Below are 19,602 nucleotides of genomic sequence, written 5' to 3' on the forward strand. Positions count from 1 at the left end.
TGGTCAGAGAGTCTTGATTTAGCAATGGCAGAGCTCATATCAGTGTACCGGCATCATCGCAGACTGCATCCCCTCTCAGCCCCAAGTGCCACTAAGTCTGTTCCCCGACATTCATGGACAAGCTCAGGTCGAACTTTGGTGGAGTCTGAGTCTATGGACTAGGAGGTAGTTTTTATTCTCATGTAGCTGATACTGAATTGGTGGTGGCAACGAGGCTGGTGCATTCCACTCCTCCATTTTCTGCTTCCGGACATCTACTGCCTTCTGCATCATGCCCTGGAGGACACCTTCCACTGTCCTCCGTGACCCTCTGCCACAGTCCACTTGGACATCGTTGAGTACCCGCTCAGTCTGCGTGGCCCTACCTCAGTGGACCGCAAGTCACCATTCCCTGGCGGTGTGCCTGTGCCGGCCGCTGTGCATCCGGGGCCACTAACTCTTTGCAGTTCAAGTCAGGGACCCTGTTTGATTCAATATTATATGGCCTCTGAGATGATGGCCTTGGGGTAGTCAACGTCATGTGTCTGTGGCGCTGCTCTGTCTGCTGCCTCCGGCCTCAGCTGCGGTCCATCAAGGCTCACACATCCAATCGAGTCCTGACCGGCCTGAACATTGCACCACCGCAGGAGGCACACACCACCATCGCCAGGACCACCTCCAACCGGCATCTGCCAGAGTCGAAATAGTGGTACTGGCAGACTGACGGAGTTGCTCACACCTGTTGTGGATGCCATCATCTGCCTGATACCCTGCTCAGCACTCCAGGTGCCACTGCCTTAGTTCACTGCAAACCCATGAGTTTTGTGCTGTGGAGAAGTTGCGCAGCAATGTCACCTCAGGCAGTGTGGGAGACCGGGAACGTGGATGAGAAATATGATGCAGGTATAACACACCCCACTGCATCTGCATCAGGAATATCCAGAAGAGACACAATCCTAGCCATTTTCTTCACATGAGCGCGCTCAGCTCTAATGCCTCAACCTCAGTGCACTGCAATTCTCAGACACTTCTGTTTGAATGTTGGGTGACTTCTGTACTTGCTCCAGTTCCCTCCATGTTGCTCAGCAGTTGACTCTGTTATGCTGGTGTTTCCTGTTTCTGTTTCAATGGTGTCCACTGTTCAAGTTGTTGCCAGCAACAACCACTCTGTGCGGGCTGGCTCAAACTCACCCCATACCCATCCAGCACAGGCGTCACTGCACATGTGGCCCTGCCAATAAAGAGGCCGGGTGCACATGCCTGTAGCCAGTTCCATTTACTATCTGTGTGTGTTCCTGTGGTCTTGTTGTATGCATGAGGGCCCTGGGCCCTCCGACATTACATTGTGTAGTGTGGCTCACTGGTTAGAGGCGGCAGACCCGAGAGCAGAGGACGGCCCGGGACCAGGGTTCGATTCCCGGCGCGGCAGGTTTCTGGACCAGGGTCAGCGGACTCGATAATTCTCTCGCCTCGGCGCCCACTCTGATCAGCGTTCACACTCGGCAACTCTGGGCATTAGCTTGCCTCATCTTCACTAACGGCCCCACCAGACTGCCGGGGATGCCTGGTCTCACCCTGGAGATACCCATTAAGGGACCATCTCTCAGGGAAGCCAGGAAGGGTTTCGCAGCAGTCGAAGCGCCTTGGGACCCTACGGGTAAGTAGTGCGCTATATAAATGCCTATACATACATACATATACATGCTGTGTACAGTGGACGCAGACATGTCACCGCAGGCAGCGGGTTAGAGCTTGGACATGTAGCTTTGTTGTCACCCACTCAATACGTAAGAGGAGTGCACTGGGCCGTCGTATGCAGAGCCAATGTGGGTGTGTGACTGATATTTGCGTGCCCCTGGGCGTGGTTCTGTACTGGAAATGTGCATTTGCATGTATCTCTGTGGCAGTGTGGGTCTCCTTTGTGGGGTGTAGGTGGTCCCTGAAGGGTATTAGACACCCACGTATGTGATCTAGTTCACCTTCCATGGGTTTGGATCCCACCCGCACCTGTACGGCCACCTCCTTTTGGCGTTCTGACACCTGGCATTGGGATGCCATGTGTGGGTTGTCAAGTGTTGGGAGCCAGCCGTGCTTGCGGGTGCTTCCTGCTGTGTGGTCTGTTGCAGGGTTTGGGTTCTCCTCTATTTAGCTTGTCTGCCCTGGTCCAGGTGGTGGGTTGCGTGGGATGTCCATGGGCTGTTGTAGGGTGTCGGTACCGAAGGCGTGGTGGTCCTCTCCGGCATCACTCATGGGTGGTCTGGTCTGCTCTGCTGGAGGTGTTGTGTGTCCCTATGCAATGTGAAAGGGGGAGATGCATATTGACATTGTGTTGACATGTATGTTGACACATTGTTCTTGTTTACATGCAAACTGTATGTAGATTGTGACTGCTTTGGAGGTGCTGGATTTAGATGCGGGAGAGTGGATATTTGGACTACATGACGGATGTGAGGTTGTACGAGTACATTTCCATCTCACAGTTTCCAGCTCTGTCAGATGTAGTTGGCCTTTCTCAGCGCATGTACGAAGCCAGTTGGCTCCTCTGTTCTGCAGTGTCGGGGTTGCACATTGTACCACATTGTCATCAATATGGTAGTGCTGTTATTGCTATGTGTGTGTGCTGCAGTGTGCCACGGGGAACAGGGACATGATTCCAGGGTCATTGTGGGTGTGCAGTGTGCTACACATCATTGTGCATGTGTGCCATTGTGCCTATCTCCCCCCGTTCCCCCAGTCCCTGGTCGTTACTTACCCTGTTGATGTTGTGTGAGGTCCTACTGAGCTGTGTCCGGACTGCCGACTCTTTGCACTATCTCCACACTGATAACTGTGGCCTCCGTTTCCTCCAGCTCCTCCTGTGGCGCAGGACTCCCACCTCCTGTCGCCGTTGCTGCCTTCCTGTTGGCAGCAGGTTTGCGCCGGTTTAAATTTTCACATCATGCCAGCACCTCTTAGCCTCCTCCATTGACCTCCTCAACACTCCGACTGCATTCACGGTAGTCTGATTGTGGGTCAGTTGATGGTAGTGTTCTGTCACCTTCGTTATGCTGATCTGGTTTCCCTGTGGACTGCACCCCGTCTTCCTCTTCCTCTTCTCCTTGGCCTTCCCCTACCCCGTTGTTCCTTGCTGGTGGTCTGTGGGGCTTGTGGGGCTCGCGTTGGCCTCTACGCTCGGTCAGGGTGCATCCAAGTTGATACGCACTTTGGATTGTTTCTGGTGTGTTGTTTTTGTAGCTTTTATAGTGCATTTTCCCTCCAGACGCATGGGATTTGCAGGCTTCCCACTGTTTTTCGCTGCTTTTTGTATCTCGATTGGCCTCATCGCAACTTTTTTTGCGCTCATGTTTTGCATTTTTGCAGAGTGGCATTGATTTTAACTTCATCACTTGAAGCGTTATCTGGAGACTATTGCATGGTACCACCGCGTTGTGAACACTTAGTTAACACAGTGTAATTTTCCTGCGATAGACTGCGGTGATGAGAGTTGTGTTAAGTTACTTTTGCGATGGTTATCACACGTTCTTGAGAATATGGCCCATAGATGTTTCTCCTGAGGTTAACACATGGCCTAAAGGAAATATTCTTGTGCTGCTGTTACAATGGATATGTTTTAGGGATAGAAAGGGGCTTAATTGTTATCTGGCGTTACAGGGTTGCCTGCAATAGGCAGCCCAAATAGCCGGTGTGGGTTGAGGGTGCATTGTGAGGAGGACAGTCTCCTTGAGGGTGTGAGTCATAGATGGGATCCAGGTATGCCTCCAGGAATAGCTTGTGTCTTCTGAATCTTGCAGAAGTACTCCTTGACCTACTTCCTTTCATCCTGCCACTTCTTCTTAAAGTCCTCCACGCTCCATCCTTCTCACACAATGCATTGACAACGTCAGTGACCTACTAACACAAGGCTGCCTCCTGAGCTCTATTGAGAGTGAACGGAGGCAGCCAAAATAATTCATTATAGTGTATTACTAGAAATTTAACTACAAGGGCTGTCTACTCCACAGTAATATTCTGCTTCCTCTATTCATAGTTGTTATACTGCTGCTGCTCAGCCTGAGAGAGAGAATGTGGGTGAATGGAATATTTGTGTGTGTGAGTGTCAGTTGGAGATGGGCTGAGCAGCAGTGAAGCTGCTCCTGGTGGGACTCTCATCCTGGAAACACCTTACCTACAATAAATCTGCATGGAAATATACCTGGACTACTTATCTTATTTACAACAGTAGTCTGCAACCTGGAGGCCAGGTGTGTTTCCTGATGGATGCAGGGTCACATAATCCAGGAGGAAAAAGGCAGATCCTAGTGTGTGGTCTGCATTTATGTGTTGTGAAGGTAAAGGGTTCCAAGCGTGTGTGATTTGGGATATGTGTGCAGTATCTGCCTATTTCCTTCCATTTTGAGGTCTTCATTTCAGTGGCGAGCGTCACCATGTCCACAGAGATAGTTCCACCCTGCATGCTTAGGTCTCTGCCCTGCTGGCGGATATGTCTTTAAAGTAGGTGCTATATAAACTACAGTTGTAAAGTTGCTACTAGTAACTTTATTGCTATAAATACTGTTGATCCATCCCATCATAGTAGGGAATGAAGACATGCCACACTACACCTGAGTGTAAATTTACAATTGGAGATTGTGAATAGCAAAAAAAGGTGCAGCGTTACAGCTAGTTGTGCTAGTCAATGTACACGATTAAAACTGCGTCTATATATTTTGGGAATATCCCCCATGTTTTAACCCCTTGCGTGCACATGACGGAACCACACCGCCATTAGCCATGGGCGGCGTGTGCTTATGACGGCGTGGTTCTGTCATGTGGCTGCTGCTCCGCACACGCGGCATTAATTCCCCGCCTGTGCGGGCGAATTAATGAGCGGGCGGGGCCGTGACGGAACCACGCCGTCATGAGCACATGCCACCCGTGACTCATGACGCGTGGTTCCATCACAAGCACAGCAGCGTCGCTCTCAACCCCCACCCCCGCGCCACGGTGAAATTCGTGCCGCGGCGACGGGGTTAAATTAGCAAAAGTATGCAGCGCTCTCCTTATGGCCCTTTGTCTAAAATTAGCAGTGCTTGTTCATGCTTTAATTGAAAATAGACACTTTATTTTCTGATATTAAATAACAAATAGTTTTTCGGAGAGGATTCCTTTTTGCGGACCAAATAGTATTTTGGTTGCAAGCTTTCAGGAATACGAGGTCCCTTCCTTAGGCAAGAATGATAACACAAATTATCTGAATTTACTTTTATATGACAAACAATGAAGTTCATTTTATGTAGGGCATGGTTTTCCATACACTGTAAAATAAACATCGGCTTCTTTTTCATAGTCAATCTGCCACTGCCTGATAGAGAGGCCTTATTTGGTACTAAGAGCTGGTAAATAAATACTTTTTTTAAGGAAAGCTAAGATTTACATTTGCTAAACTGCTTGATGAGTCACTTAAAACAAAATGTTCTTTCATCCTATTAGTACTGAGTTCCTATATGTGATTTTAAAGATAAATAGAAAAAGAAAATAAATCCTTTTAGTCACGGTACAGTACATTCATGTGTCTGAAAGGGAACGAACTTCTGGACTTTATCCTTCCATTCGAACTCTTTGGTTCTAGTGCCACTCTGTGGTCATTGTTAGGTAGTACAATATTTCCTACCACCATGGAAAACAACTGCACTGTATTTTTTTTCATTTACTATATGGAATGTTTCGGAAGTGACATCGTGCACCGTATGACCGATGACATCAGATGATTGCCAATTGTCCCAGCGAAAGCCCATCAATATTATCCTGTTTGTTTCTGGGAGATTGGGGTAAGAGCAACAGGGCTGATTCACAGACCTAATCTGAGATAAAATCCTAAACTTACTACTGTTGGTATTCACAGAAGGCATTTAGTAGTAGTAACTTTACTACTATTAAATGCCTTCTGTGAATACCAAAAGTAGTAAGTTTAAGGATTTTATCTCAGATTAGTTCTGTGAATCGACTCCAACGAGAGGAAACCAAGAAAGTATAAAGAAACTTGGGGCCATATAATCAAGAACGGCGATAGCATTATCGCTACATTATCGCCGCTTTAGCGGCAGGATAAGCGGAGATAAGGGGCTTGATAATATGCCCTTGTTAATTCCCATAGAAGCCCAGGTTTGATGTCCTGCACACCAGAACCTGGGCTCTATGGGAATTCACAAGCGCATATTTTCAAAACCCCTTATCACCGCTTTAGGGCAGTTTCCTGCCACTACAGTGGCGATAATGTTATCGCTGTTCTTGATAATATGGCCCATGGTTACTTTCCTGTAGTGCTGTTACCTGCATTACCCTCCAGAACAGAGGTCAGTAGGGCAGTGCCAGTGGGTTTACGGGGCAGGTCATATGTAGAAATTGTAACTGCGGGCTCATATGCATAATCTTAATGTTCTTCACTTACTACCACTAACTACAGCATTCTTGGTGAAAAATGAAGGAAACAGAAGCAACCATCTAAGGGAAATCTAGCATTTCCGCTAAAATTATATTGATGCGTATAAACAAACATTTTAATACAATGTAAGCCAATAAAAATAAATACCTGAATCTGCGTCCACGGCTTCAACTTTAATTACAAACTCGCCTGGATCTCTGTTTTCTGAAACCGAGGCTTCATATAGGTGCTGCTTAAATGACGGTGTGACGTCATTAACGTCAATAACGGTGACGGTAAAAGACTGAGTTGAGGAGAGTGAGGGAACACCACAGTCTGATGCCACAACAGTTAAACTGTAGTACTTCTCGACTTCGTGGTCCAGCCTAGAAGACAGGGTCAGCAATCCTAAAGAATATTAAAAAATCAAGTTCACAGTAAAACTTCCTTTAGTCACAGTTGATTTTCAGAAGGTTGCATTGTCATGATCAATCATGGAGTTATGTGCATTTCCACATTAAACGTTTAGTGTTTTTGCTACCACAGAAAAAATATTTTCTTTCTATACTCACATTTTTGTACAACGCCGTGTAAGGTACCTGGGTCAGATTGGGACCAAAAATTGGCCCGGGTAACCCAAAAAAAGAGACCCACATTCATGTAGCGCAATCCTTCAGAAAACATTTAGGAGCAGATATACAAGCCCCTTGCGCCACTTTTGCGTCATTTTTCAAATGGGGAAAATGACGCAAAAGTGGCGCAAGGGGCTTGTAAATCTGCCCTTTAGTGGCTAATATGCCTACCCTCGCTATAGCCTGAGTCACTAAGGGGCATATTATCAAGGGGGTTTATCTCCGCTTTTTTGGCTTTAAAAGCCAAGAAAGCGGAGATAAAATTATCTCCCTATTACCTAGCTGTCGCTAACACCAGTTAGCGACCGCTAGTAGGAGATAGCAACCATCTTGGGCCTCACTTTGCATGTCAGTGATATTTATCACTAATGACATGACACTAGTGAGTCCTAAATTTACTACTCCTAAACTGAGAAAAATCCTAACTTTAAGACTTTCGGTATTCACAGAAGGCATTTAGGAGTCCTAAAGTTAGGACTCCTAACTTCTGTGAATACCGAAATGAGTAAGTGTCTACTGTGAATACCAAAATGAGTAAGTGCCATCTGTGAATACGAAAATGGTAGTAAGTTTACTATTTTGTCTTAAGTTAGTTCGGTGAATCCGGCCCTGAATCATTCAAATGTGTAAATCAATATATTGGAAATAACATAAAACAGTGAGAGTTACATGGTGTAAAAGTCAAATATATTCTATATTGGTTGGCACCATATGTTAAAAGTATTTGGTCTGAAGAAACACAGCCACCTTTAAACGTCACACAGTGGTTGGGGTTGCCTGTACTAATGAAATTGTATTACTATCCAAAGAACTCTTTTTAGTAATCTCAGAATAAAGAAAGACTGTTTAAAAAATGTTTAAAAAACAATACGTGTCTAAATCCATGCTTTGTACTTTTCATGCTACTTCTCGATGCTGGTTCATAGGTCACTGTGCTGCAGTGGAAAGATGATATCTAGAATCACTGGATTTATGCGATTCAGTGTCTGCTGCATTTTGGTCATAATTATGGATTTGCTGCATTTGCCATTTAATCCACCATTCACTGCATAATCTGCAGATTTTATCCCCAAAAATGTTTTCTAACTCGATTGGTTCATAAGTTACTAAAAACTTGGCAACACGTGTTCCTGCATATTGGAAGGCTCTTTGCAAAGGTTGACTGCTCATCTATCAGTTTTATTGCAGTATTTTGTTGTTAAGCTGATACTAATAAGGTAAAACGCTTGCCCAGACAGGTTTACACTGTTTAAAAAATGTGAAGAAAGAAAGCAATACTATAACAAAATGTACCACGTTATGCATCATAATTTGCATTTTCTTGTCGCATAATTTGGTCTTTTCCTGATGCATAATTACAGTGGGTCTAATTATAATTGATGCACTGCAAGTAACAAATGGACATCCATGACAAAAGAAGTAACTCACTGAGCTATCTACATAAAATTTATCAGTGATCTGCAAGCTGCACGTTGTTCTTTGCAGCAAGCGCACTAACCACATGTGCTAACGTATGACGAATAAAAACTCTGACTAGAAAGAACACAGATCTCTCCAGCAAGGGCATGTCACTCTCTAAATAACTGGACATTTGCTAGTAAATTAAAAAATTACAATTTAGGCTGGCCAGTCCGAGGTGAAAATGGCCACAACACCTGACCATCCAGTGGGGCCTATCCGCCTTTTGTGCACTACCTCCCCCTCCAACTATGACTAAAGTGTTAAGGCCTGGCGGAGGAGTGGATCATATGAAAACATTGCTTTAGTTCTGGGCAGGCTCACCCCATGGCGGCCAAGTTGAGAAAGGCCCAGCGGGAACAAAGCACTGCTGTTTGGGCGGGGTGGCCCCACAGTGGACATGGTGAAGGTGCCAAATCCACAGTTGTGGCCGCCCAATGATGCAGCTGCAGGCCTAAGCATCCCTGCCAGTCCCTCCTCATAACTTAGCACTATGAGTCTCAAGCCCACCTGCTCCTGTCTGCTACATACACAAACCCAAATTCAATCATTTGATAAATTGTAATTATTCTAAATCACAGATCCCTACTTCCTCAAAATTCAGGATAACACATCGACATGGAACGTTCACTCGAGTTCCAAATTCTAGCTTACTAGACCATTCATGTATTTTTTTTCTAGTACCTAAATAAATGTCTCCACCTCAGAATTTGAGATTTATCATCCATCACCGTGACCATCAACATATGTCACAGTTCCAAAAAGGATCATCAATAAACAAAGGTTTATCATAAATGGCTGACACAGGCAAGCGACGTGGTCGCCCCCATGAGAGTCATTAAAACCAAACGCCCGCACGACGCTCAGCGTTGGTATACCGACCAACTTAAACAGAACAAATTAGCTCTTAGACAAGCTGAGCGCAGATGGAGACGCAACTACGATCCCCTACTAAAAATCACCTACATTGACCTACTAAAATTGTATATAAAATTCATCCTTTCGGCCAAAACTTCTTATTTCTCCCAGAAAATTCTCAGTTCTGCTTCCAAAACCAAGGACATCTTCTCAATCGTAGGAGAACTCTCTTTGCCTGACCGTATCACTGCGCAATCTCAACCCTCACAAGTTCTTTGTGATTCACTCAATTCATTCTTTATCGAGAAAATCTCTACCATCAAAAACAATATTCCTTCCCCTTGTCTGTCCGAATTCCCCCCATCTCCCAGACTGAATACACCTCCCTATTACACGCAGTCAGCTCTGGCTCCCCAAATGACTGCTGCCCCCCTCAAATTCTAAAAGCTGCTTTTCTGGCCTGTCCAGGCCCCCCCTGGCTCTCCTCAATGATTCACTTGCTACAGGCTCTGTCCCCGATGCTTTCAAACAAGCTGTCGTTGTGATCTCACTGTGACTGCTCGCATTGACTGACGATATTACCCTGCCTCTAGCATTTGCCCGCTTTGCCCTGACTAGCGCTCGCATTGCCGAATTGTATAATTTAATTTGTGCTCCATTTCGCTAGTGCCTCCCTGCCCACAGCGCTATTTACTTAAATTCCCCAACCGGTTCCGGTTTCGCTTCTGCCGCCATTTTTGTTGTTGTTGTGCCTAGGAGCCCGCCCTCTCCACCATGCACCCGGCTCCCAGCTGCTCCTCCCTCGCCCCTCCCCTTCCACTATCCATATATGACAGATGCATTCGCGCGAAGCGTTCACGCGCAGCGGTCGCGCCCTATGTGCGCCGAAGGTACGCCAAAGGTAAGCCCGTCTACGCCCATCCGCGCCTGGTTCGGGCCCAGTGCCAGACCCCCTGGTCCCCGCAAACCGCACTCCTCCCGCATAACGTATGACGCCGCCATCCTCCTAGCCCTTAACCCCGGACGCACACCACAATGCTACGAAGCTACCCCAGGACGTACCCACGGTCACTTCGCCTGCCACTCCTGCAATTTCGCCTGCATCAAGACCCACACCAAATCCACGACCTCCAAACACAGCTCCGACTCTGACCACCTAAAGTGCATCCTGCTGAACACCCGCTCGGTCCACAGACACGCCACTGAACTCTGGGACCTACTCGACACTGCGTCACCGGACATCGTCTTCCTTACAGAAACCTGGATGAACGCATCATCAGCACCTGACATCGCTATAGCCATCCCGGACGCTTACAAGATCATCCGACAAGACCGCACCAACCAAACAGAAGAAGGCATCGCCATCGTCCATAAGAACCCCATCAGAATCACGACTAGCTTCGACGATAACCTTGCAACCGCCGAACACCTCCACTTCCAGATCCACACTGACCCCAGGACCACACTTAGAGGCACCCTCATCTACAGACCACCAGGAACCCGTAAACAATTCAGCGAAGACATCACTGATTTCATCATCCCACATGCCCTCCCCTCCGAGAACTACATTCTACTGGGAGACTTCAACTTCCACCTAGAAAAGAAAAACGACAGCAACACCGCCACCCTTCTGGACAACCTGGCCAATCTCGGACTCAAACAGCTCGTTGACACCCCCACCCATGTAGCCGGACATATGCTCGACTCTATCTTCACCTCCTGCAAACACATCTCCTTCGATCACACCACAGCTCTCCATTGGACGGACCACAGCTGTGTTCACTTCAGCTACCAAACTACCACGATCCACAACCCCCCACAACCTATTCCCCGAAGAAACTGGAACAAAATCACCACCGACCAACTCCTCACATCGCTCAACCAAAACCCTCCCACCCTCTCATCGGACCCAAACGAAGCTGCCACCAAACTCAAACAATGGATCACTCACAGCGTTGATGAATTAGCACCCTTGAAAAACCACCAAACCAAACAGGGTAGCAAAAAGGCCCCCTTGTTCAACGATGACCTTAAGAAATCCAAGAAACTATGCCGTACTCTCGAGAAAACATGGAGAAAAAACCCAACCACTGACAACCTGACCACCTTCAAAGCATCCACCCGCAAACACCACCAATTGATCCGATCCACCAAGAAATCAGCATTCAAGGATTGACTCGACAACAACGCCCATAACAGCAAGGAACTTTTCAACATCGTAAAAGAATTTACCAACCCCACCGCAGCCTCAAACGACATTACTCCCTCTTTCTTCTACAACAAAATTGCCGACATACATAACAGTTTTAAGAACATTTCCAAAGAACAGTCCACTCCACCCACCTCCGAACCTAAACCGCTCTCTAGCAACCTTAACGCCTGGAACCCAATCACCACTCACTCATCCGCCTAATGAACTCCATCCATTCAGGTTCGCCAACTGACCCCTGCCCCCACCACATCTTCAACAAAGCAGACTCCATCATCGCACCCCATCTCCGTGATGTCATCAACTGCTCCTTCAACTCCGCTACCTTCCCAGAAAGCTGGAAACACGCCGAACTCAGCGCTCTCCTGAAGAAACCCACAGCAGCCCCCTCTGAACTTAAGAACTACCGCCCCATTTCCCTCCTCCCATTCCCTGCCAAAGTCATTGAGAAAGCCGTCAATAGCCAGTTCGCCGCCTTCCTTGAATCCAACTACTCTCTCGACCCCTCACAGTCCGGCTTCCGAGCCAAACACAGCACCAAAACCGCCCTCATTGCAGCGACAGACGACATCCGATCGCTACTGGACAACGGAGAAACAGTCGCCCTCATCCTACTCGACCTCTCCGCCGCCTTCGACACAGTCTGTCTTAACACCCTCATACAATGCCTCAGCAACGTCGGAGTACAAGAAAAAGCCTTGGACTGGATCATCTCGTTCCTCGCCGGGAGAACCCAGAGAATCCGACTCCCCCCATTCAAATCAGAGGCCACCGAAGTCATCTGCGGAGTACCACAAGGATCATCACGCAGTCCCACCCCCTTCAACGTTTACATGAGTCCCCTCGCATCCATCGCGCGACGACACAACCTCAACATCATCTCCTACGCTGACGACACCCAGCTGATCCTTTCCCTCACCAAAGACCCCAACACCGCCAAAACCAATCTTCATGAAGGCATGAAAGAAGTAGCCGAATGGATGAAAAACAGCCACCTAAAACTTAACTCAGACAAAACGGAAGTCCTCATCCTAGGGTCATCCCCCTCTGCCTGGGACGACTCATGGTGGCAATCGGCCCTGGGCACAGCACCCATACCCACAGACCACGCACGTAACCTAGGCTTCATCCTAGACTCCTCCCTCTCGATGACCAGACAAGTCAACGCCGTCTCATCCTCTTGCTTCAACGTACTTCGTATGCTCAAAAAAATCTTCAGTTGGATCCCACCGAAACAAGAAAGACTACCACCCACGCACTGGTCACTAGCCGACTGGACTATGGAAACACCCTCTATGCCGGAACCACAGCCAAATTACAGAAAAAACTCCAACGCATCCAAAATGCATCAGCCAGACTCATATTGGACATCCCTCGCCAAGCTCACATTACCGGCCACCTGAAAGACCTCCACTGGCTTCCCGTCAACAAGAGAATAACGGTCCGTCTCCTCACCCACGCACACAAGGCCCTCTACAAACTAGGACCCGAATGCCTCAACACACGACTGTCCTTCTACACACCCACCCGCCAACTAAGGTCCTCCAATCAAGCCCTTGCCGCAGTTCCGCGCATCCACAGATCCATGGGAGGAAGATCCTTCTCCTACCTGGTGGCCAAGACCTGGAATTTTCTCCCCACTCACCTCCGCCTCACACAGAACCACATTTCCTTCAGAAAGGAACTCAAAACCTGGCTATTCGATAAATAATGCACCCCCTCCCACAAGTGCCTTGAGACCCTCTGGGTGAGTAGTGCACTATACAAATTCCTGAACTTGAACTTGAACTTGAACTCCTTTCTCGATGACCAGCAGGCTGGGTTTAGACCAACCCACTCTACCGAAGCTGTCATCGTGGCTGTGATGGATGCGTTGAGACAAGGCGCCGATAGGAACCTCACCCAGGCCCTTGTTTTATTAGATCTGTCTGCAGCTTTTGACACGGTCGATCACGTTATCTTGATCGACCGTGTCAGAAATGCAGGCATCCAGGGATTGGCTTTAACTTGGATCAGTTCTTTCTTACACCAACGCTCTCAATCGGTTCATCTATCCATTTTCTCTGCTCCCTACTCTTCACTTTCCTGCGGTGTCCCTCAAGGTTCTGCTCTCTCACCCCTTCTATTCAATCTCTATATGCAACCTCTTCTAGCCTCCCTCCGTCATACTCCAGTAACCATCTTCAACTATGCGGATGACTTACAGCTAATTTTCCCCATCGATTCCTCCTCTGCCTCTCGTACCAACTTTCAGTCCACTATGCTTACCATCTCTGAGTGGATGCACTTCAGCCAGCTGAAGCTCAATCCCAGCAAGACGGAGCTTGTATTGACAGGAGGATCCTCCAACCCTTGGGATTCCAGTTTCTGGCCCCAATCTCTCGGCCCCCCACCCTGTCCCGTTGATACCGTGAGGAGCCTTGGCGTGATTATCTCTAGTGACCTGTCTATGAGACCCCAAATCAACGCCGTCACTTCTGCATGCTTCTACCATCTGCGCAGCATTGGCAAAATTTGAAGGTTACTTACCACAGAGGCTCTTATACTTGTGATCATGGCCCTTGTCACCTCCCGTATCGACTATGCCAACTCCCTATATGTTGGGATCCCTGCCTACCATCTTCATCGGCTCCAGCTGGTGCAAAATAAGGCGGCCAGACTGGTCTTTCAACAGCCTAAGCATCAACATGTCTCGCCCCTGCTGAGGAGACTGCACTGGCTCCCGGTAGCCTCTCGATGCATTTTCAAACTGGGATGCACTGTCTTCAAGTCACTCATTGGTCTTGTTCCAGCTTTCACTTCACGCAGCCTTAAACGCCACACTCCCTCTAGGAATTCTCGATCCTCTGCTCACAACCTCTTAACCACTCCTAGGTTTAAACGGAAAAAACATGGCGGCTCCTGTTTTTCTTCCCTTGCTCCCTCTACCTGGAAATCCCTTCCCTCCACTATCCGCCTGTGTCCTGACTATATATGCTTTCGTAAACTCCTCAAAACCCATCTTTTCCAGCTAGCTTAAAATTAAACCCCTATGCCTTTCTTCCTGCTTTGTCTCTGAGCGCCATGAAACCAATTGGTGAACGTGCGTGGTAAAAAAATCTTTTAACATAACATAACAACATAACATATGAGTGATTTGAGTGATACTTCTCACTGACAGTGACGCATCTCAATAATTCAGTGATGTAGAATCGGCAGGTTTTAATGGCTCTCTTGGACTTGCATAGCTCTCTTTGGAGCATACAATCTTCACATTGCTTTCTCTCATACTCTCTGCTACGTTTCTTTTACTCTAAAGCTCTCAAACATGGAAATCTCATTAAAGAAGGTCTCTCGTTTATTCACCCCACCTTTGATCACAAACCCCACACTGGATGGTAGTACCTATTATAGAGTAGGTTACCTGTTGCTGTATCCAGCGTAAATGTTCTATCTTCGTTTCCTGATGTGATGGTGTATGCAACCTCTCCGTTTCTGTCTTCATCTGGGTCTTTGGCAATGAAGCGATGAACAAAGGCGCCCACCTCTGCATCCTCTAGGATATGGGCAACAGGTGGAGACACAAAGGTGGGACTGTTGTCGTTAATATCCAGTATGACGATCTTTGCAGTCATCGAGCTGTGCCTGCGATCCGGAATCACAGCTGACTGGTCCGTTGCTGTCACTGTGACTACAAAAAATGGTCTGACCTCTCTATCCAACTGGAGGGTGGTCGTCAAAGTGCCATGCCATGGGTGAATCGAAAATGAATTTTCTGTTAGTGTGGTGGTGTTCACGGAGTATTTCAGCCAACTGTTCTCCAGACTTCCATCGCCATCCTTTGCGTTGAAGGTATGCACCATGGTGCCAACTGGGACACTTTCATTAATGGCAATAGCAATAAAACTATTCGGGAAAGAGGGGGAGTGGTCATTCACGTCTCCTACTTCGATATTGAGGAAGACCGTGGAATTCTGTGGCAGTTCCTCGGTTTGGTCTTCAATGATAATTCTGAGGAGAAAGTGAGAAGTTAACTCGTAATCAAGTTCCTGGACAAGGAACAGTTCGCCCGAAGAATGGTCAATGTGAAAATGTCCGTCTTCATCTTCTGCAGCAATTTTAAAATGCACATTTTCCTTCACAGCAACTGGGTTTTCGAGCGACTTCAAAGAACATATTGCTTGTAAAGGCGGGACATTTTCCAAGAGGAATAAATGGTTGACACTTTGCATAAGAGACTTCACTTTGAGGACAGGGATGACCTGAAATATTGATAAACATCTTTGATTAGAACTAGGATCAATAACTCAGATTGCAAACCAATAAAACATTACGAGTTTAAATGCACACTTATTACTTATGTCTTCATACAGATGAGTCATAAGAATGAAACTTAAATGTCTCATGTGTTAATGGTTTTAGTGTTCAGAAACCCTATGATTTGGTAAATCAGTGGGTTTGCAAAAGCTAAAACCCTTTTAATGGGTTTCGGAAACAATATAGAATTGGTAATTCAGTACATTGTGAACCACTCATTTACCCTTTTATTAATCTGTTGTTCTTCCCAGTTTATTCCTGCTACCACCTAGGTTATTTGTTGTCTTCTACCACTATTAAAAACAAAATTTCAAATGATCTGTTACCTGCAGGTGGGCTCTCAGCACCCCTATTTATTGATAGGTTTTGAAAGAATTGCTTTTAGTAGACTCTAAAATGTTCCATTCAGCATAAACTAATAGAGCCACTACAATTTGGTTCCCTTAACTTCATCTAGCTGTGTTTGTCCACACTTCTCCTCTATTTTTGGAACTCTCTGTACCATTCAACACAATTGACCACCAAATCCTCTGTGCTGCCCTCACACAATTGGGCAAAAAGGTCCTGCTCTCGAATGATTGTTTTTCAGATCTCTGGTGTCTTTTTCTGTCTTTTTTTCTTCCCCTCTCTAATGGGATTCTATCCTGGTGCCCCTTCTGTTTTCCCTGTACACAACATCCCTTGAACACTCAATGTGCCTAGTTGCCTTTTCTTACCTTCTCTAGGCTTTCAACACAAGTTAGTATTCTCTTCCACTCCTTGGCACCTCAGTTTCAAACCACAAAAACGAATTGCCTTATGGCAACCTTGCATTGCACTGCGCTCCAGTCTCCTGTCATCAGTTCATCTCAGGCTAAAGTGGTCTACTTCACGGCTAATTCTTGCTGACAAACTTCTCACATGCAATCACTGATTTTGTATTGGGTGTCAACTTGGAGGTAAAGTTGTTCAAATTAATTTTTGTAGAGTTAGGCTTGAATATTGGGGCAGATTTACAAGCCCCTTGCGGCATCTTTTTGACACTGTTGCGTCACTTCTGTGATGCAGCAGCGGCGTAAAACAATGTGACATATTTGCAACGTGACGCAGCTAGTGAGATGTGTCATGTTGTAAAGCCCTGCGCTACATTATATCTGCGTCAGGTATAATGTATGCAGGGTGGGCGTTCCGTCGCAAGGAGTCACTTTTTGACCCCGCTACATCAAAACCTTACGCCTGCTTGAAGCAGGCGTAAGGAGTGACGCAGCAGAATAGGTATAGGCCGCCCCTGAGCATTGCTGGAGTAGCGTTGCACTTGCGACGCCACTCCAGCAATGTGCTGCCCTTACGACAAAAGATGCAACATGCATCTGACTATCCTTGCCCCACGGTGCGCCGCATTGTAAATGCGACGCATCCGTGGTGGTGCAAGGGGTATTCCTACTTGTCGCATCTTTACTGGCGCATCCCTACTAATATGCAGGGATGTGCCAGTCCTTGTAAATCTGCCCCATTGTTCTTAACAAACAGGAGCAATTCAGTGTTGGGCATGCTCAGCTTTACAGAGGTGCAGAACATCTGCTGGGTTTTAAATGAGATTGAGGCAAGTTTTAAGTTGTTGAATGTTATGATGTGAGATGTTTAGATACAAGTGTGTGCCGTAAACATATAAAAGGATCTTGATGCTGATGTTGGGTCCTATGTGGAAGTTAAAGAAGATGACCAATTATCCGGCAGCTAAGCTTACCATTTTTGGTGCCTCATGGTACACCCTATCAGGGACACCATCTGAATTGAGACTAAGAAATGTAAACATTAAAATACAAGGCAGAAGGCCTTTTCTACCTATGAACCCAGGATCTAGAACAACATCCCCATATTCATCAGGACTGCCCCAACATGCTCCAATTTAGGAGATAGTTAAATATGTACTTCTTCAAAGAGCACATCTCAATGCAGTAAAAGTACACTTCTGCTCCCAGAATCCAGCTACCTCTTCTGTCACTGATTGCCGTTATGTATGCTCAAAATCCTGTGCATAGTTCTGCAGTCTTATGGACAGGTTCACACACTTTAAATAGCACATACATACATAAATACATACATACATAAATGCTGACATGATACAAGCTGAACTCCTGAGGACCCATTATTTTTAATAATAACACTGATAGAAATATGATATTTAAAAACAAATGTAAGAGTATGGTTTTGCTTTTATGAATCGCTGTAGTATTGATATGTATACTGCCAAAGAGGAGAATTAGAAGAGTAATGGCAATCGGTCTATTTTTGAAACATGTTTTTTCTTGCAATATAATTATTATTGGAATTGACACTGCCTAAACAAGTCAACTAACTTATGCGATGCTCTAAAACAGCGAAGTTCAACTGCATACCATGTAGGAACTGAGGGCCTGATTTATGAGGTTGCCACGTGGTGCAGTGCATCAAATCACCATGCTGCACTGCACTGATTGACACGGATAGGGCAGGATAGTTGCATATTTTGGCTGCCTAGCACCAACGCAGGTACTCTTGCACAATTGTACAAGGGTGCCTGCATTTCAAGGTGGATTGCTTTTGCACAGAAACGGGCACCTTCTTGTACAAAAACAATCCCCTATGGAAGTTTTCCCTTTCTATGTGTGCTGCAGAATGCAACAGACATAGTGAGAGGAAAAAGAAAAAATGTGGAGAAATGAATACAAATCTTGTTACACCTCACCTGGGGAGGCATAGGTTTTTGGTGCATTCCCAGGTCTACCACTTCTGGTAAATCTGAGAAAGTCTCACACTTCATGGATGCTGTGGGGGAACACCCAAGCAAACCCCATGGTGCAGAGTGAGGCAACGCAGTGATATGCGCATTGTTGCTTTACTCAAAATGTATGCAGCCACTCAGGACCACGCCATGTGGCCTTGCATTGCTGCATAAACCTCATCTTTGAGTTGTGTTGCTCTTGCACCACTGTTTGTGGTACAAGAGTGATGCATTGGGGTTCGTAAATATGCCCCTGAGTGACATTGACAAAAATGACATTTCTGCAAATTTACCAAATATAGACCACAGGGTCTCACACATATGCTGGCATGCACGGATTTCCTTTTTTAGAGAATTATATCTTCTCTGAAGTCCAGTCCTCAGTTAAAGGTTTATTACAAGATTTAAACAGTTTTATGATTTTTATTTTATTTTTCATAAAAGATTGTTGGCCCATAGTTATTGACCATAATTGGTCAAGCTCATGACAGCAATCAATGTAATTTAACATTGCTCGGATTGATTTCCTCTTAATTCATCTACATTCTTTGCAATCACAAATTTATACCCAAAATCTCACAAATCTCCAACATCCCCAGAACATATTTGTTAATAATTCAGGGTCAGGATTACATGTCCTTGAAATGTTAGAGTTGCACAATAGGCTCATCAATATTACCGGAGACAAGTATAATAAAAAAATACTTTTTAAAATGTATATCTCTTTTTAATGCCCATTTCCAATTAGTAACTTTCCCACATTTGTATCATTCTGAAACTGTAGTTCTTCACTCCAATAAGATTTACACCTTTATGTCATTATATTGCTTATATTTTGTAATGCACAAATGCCAATGGCCCTTCCTCTTGGTCCTGCAAACAATCAACGAAACATACTTCAGATATTTCTCAAAGCTACAGTGAGAACATATATCAGTACAGAATGATAACATAGCTGAATATAGCACAATATTGAGTATTAAACATGCACAATACACGCCTGAAATCCAAGTTGAAGTAAGTAATA

At 46.0% G+C, this 19,602-nt stretch overlaps 1 protein-coding gene across 1 annotated transcript in view; it reads right to left on the reverse strand.

The window, feature by feature from the left end:
* The window catches only part of DCHS2 (dachsous cadherin-related 2), a 932,357-nt gene that overhangs the window by 275,789 nt on the left and 636,966 nt on the right, over positions 1–19,602 (reverse strand). The window contains exons 11-12 of the mRNA XM_086962326.1: positions 14,940–15,777; positions 6,548–6,787 (exon numbers count right to left, since the gene is read on the reverse strand). Coding sequence (XP_086818452.1) covers positions 6,548–6,787; positions 14,940–15,777 — 1,078 coding nt within the window. The remainder of the gene's footprint in view (positions 1–6,547; positions 6,788–14,939; positions 15,778–19,602) is intronic.

Source organism: Lissotriton vulgaris, chromosome 3_1 (genome assembly GCF_964263255.1).
Source record: "Lissotriton vulgaris chromosome 3_1, aLisVul1.2, whole genome shotgun sequence".
NCBI lineage: Eukaryota > Metazoa > Chordata > Amphibia > Caudata > Salamandridae > Lissotriton > Lissotriton vulgaris.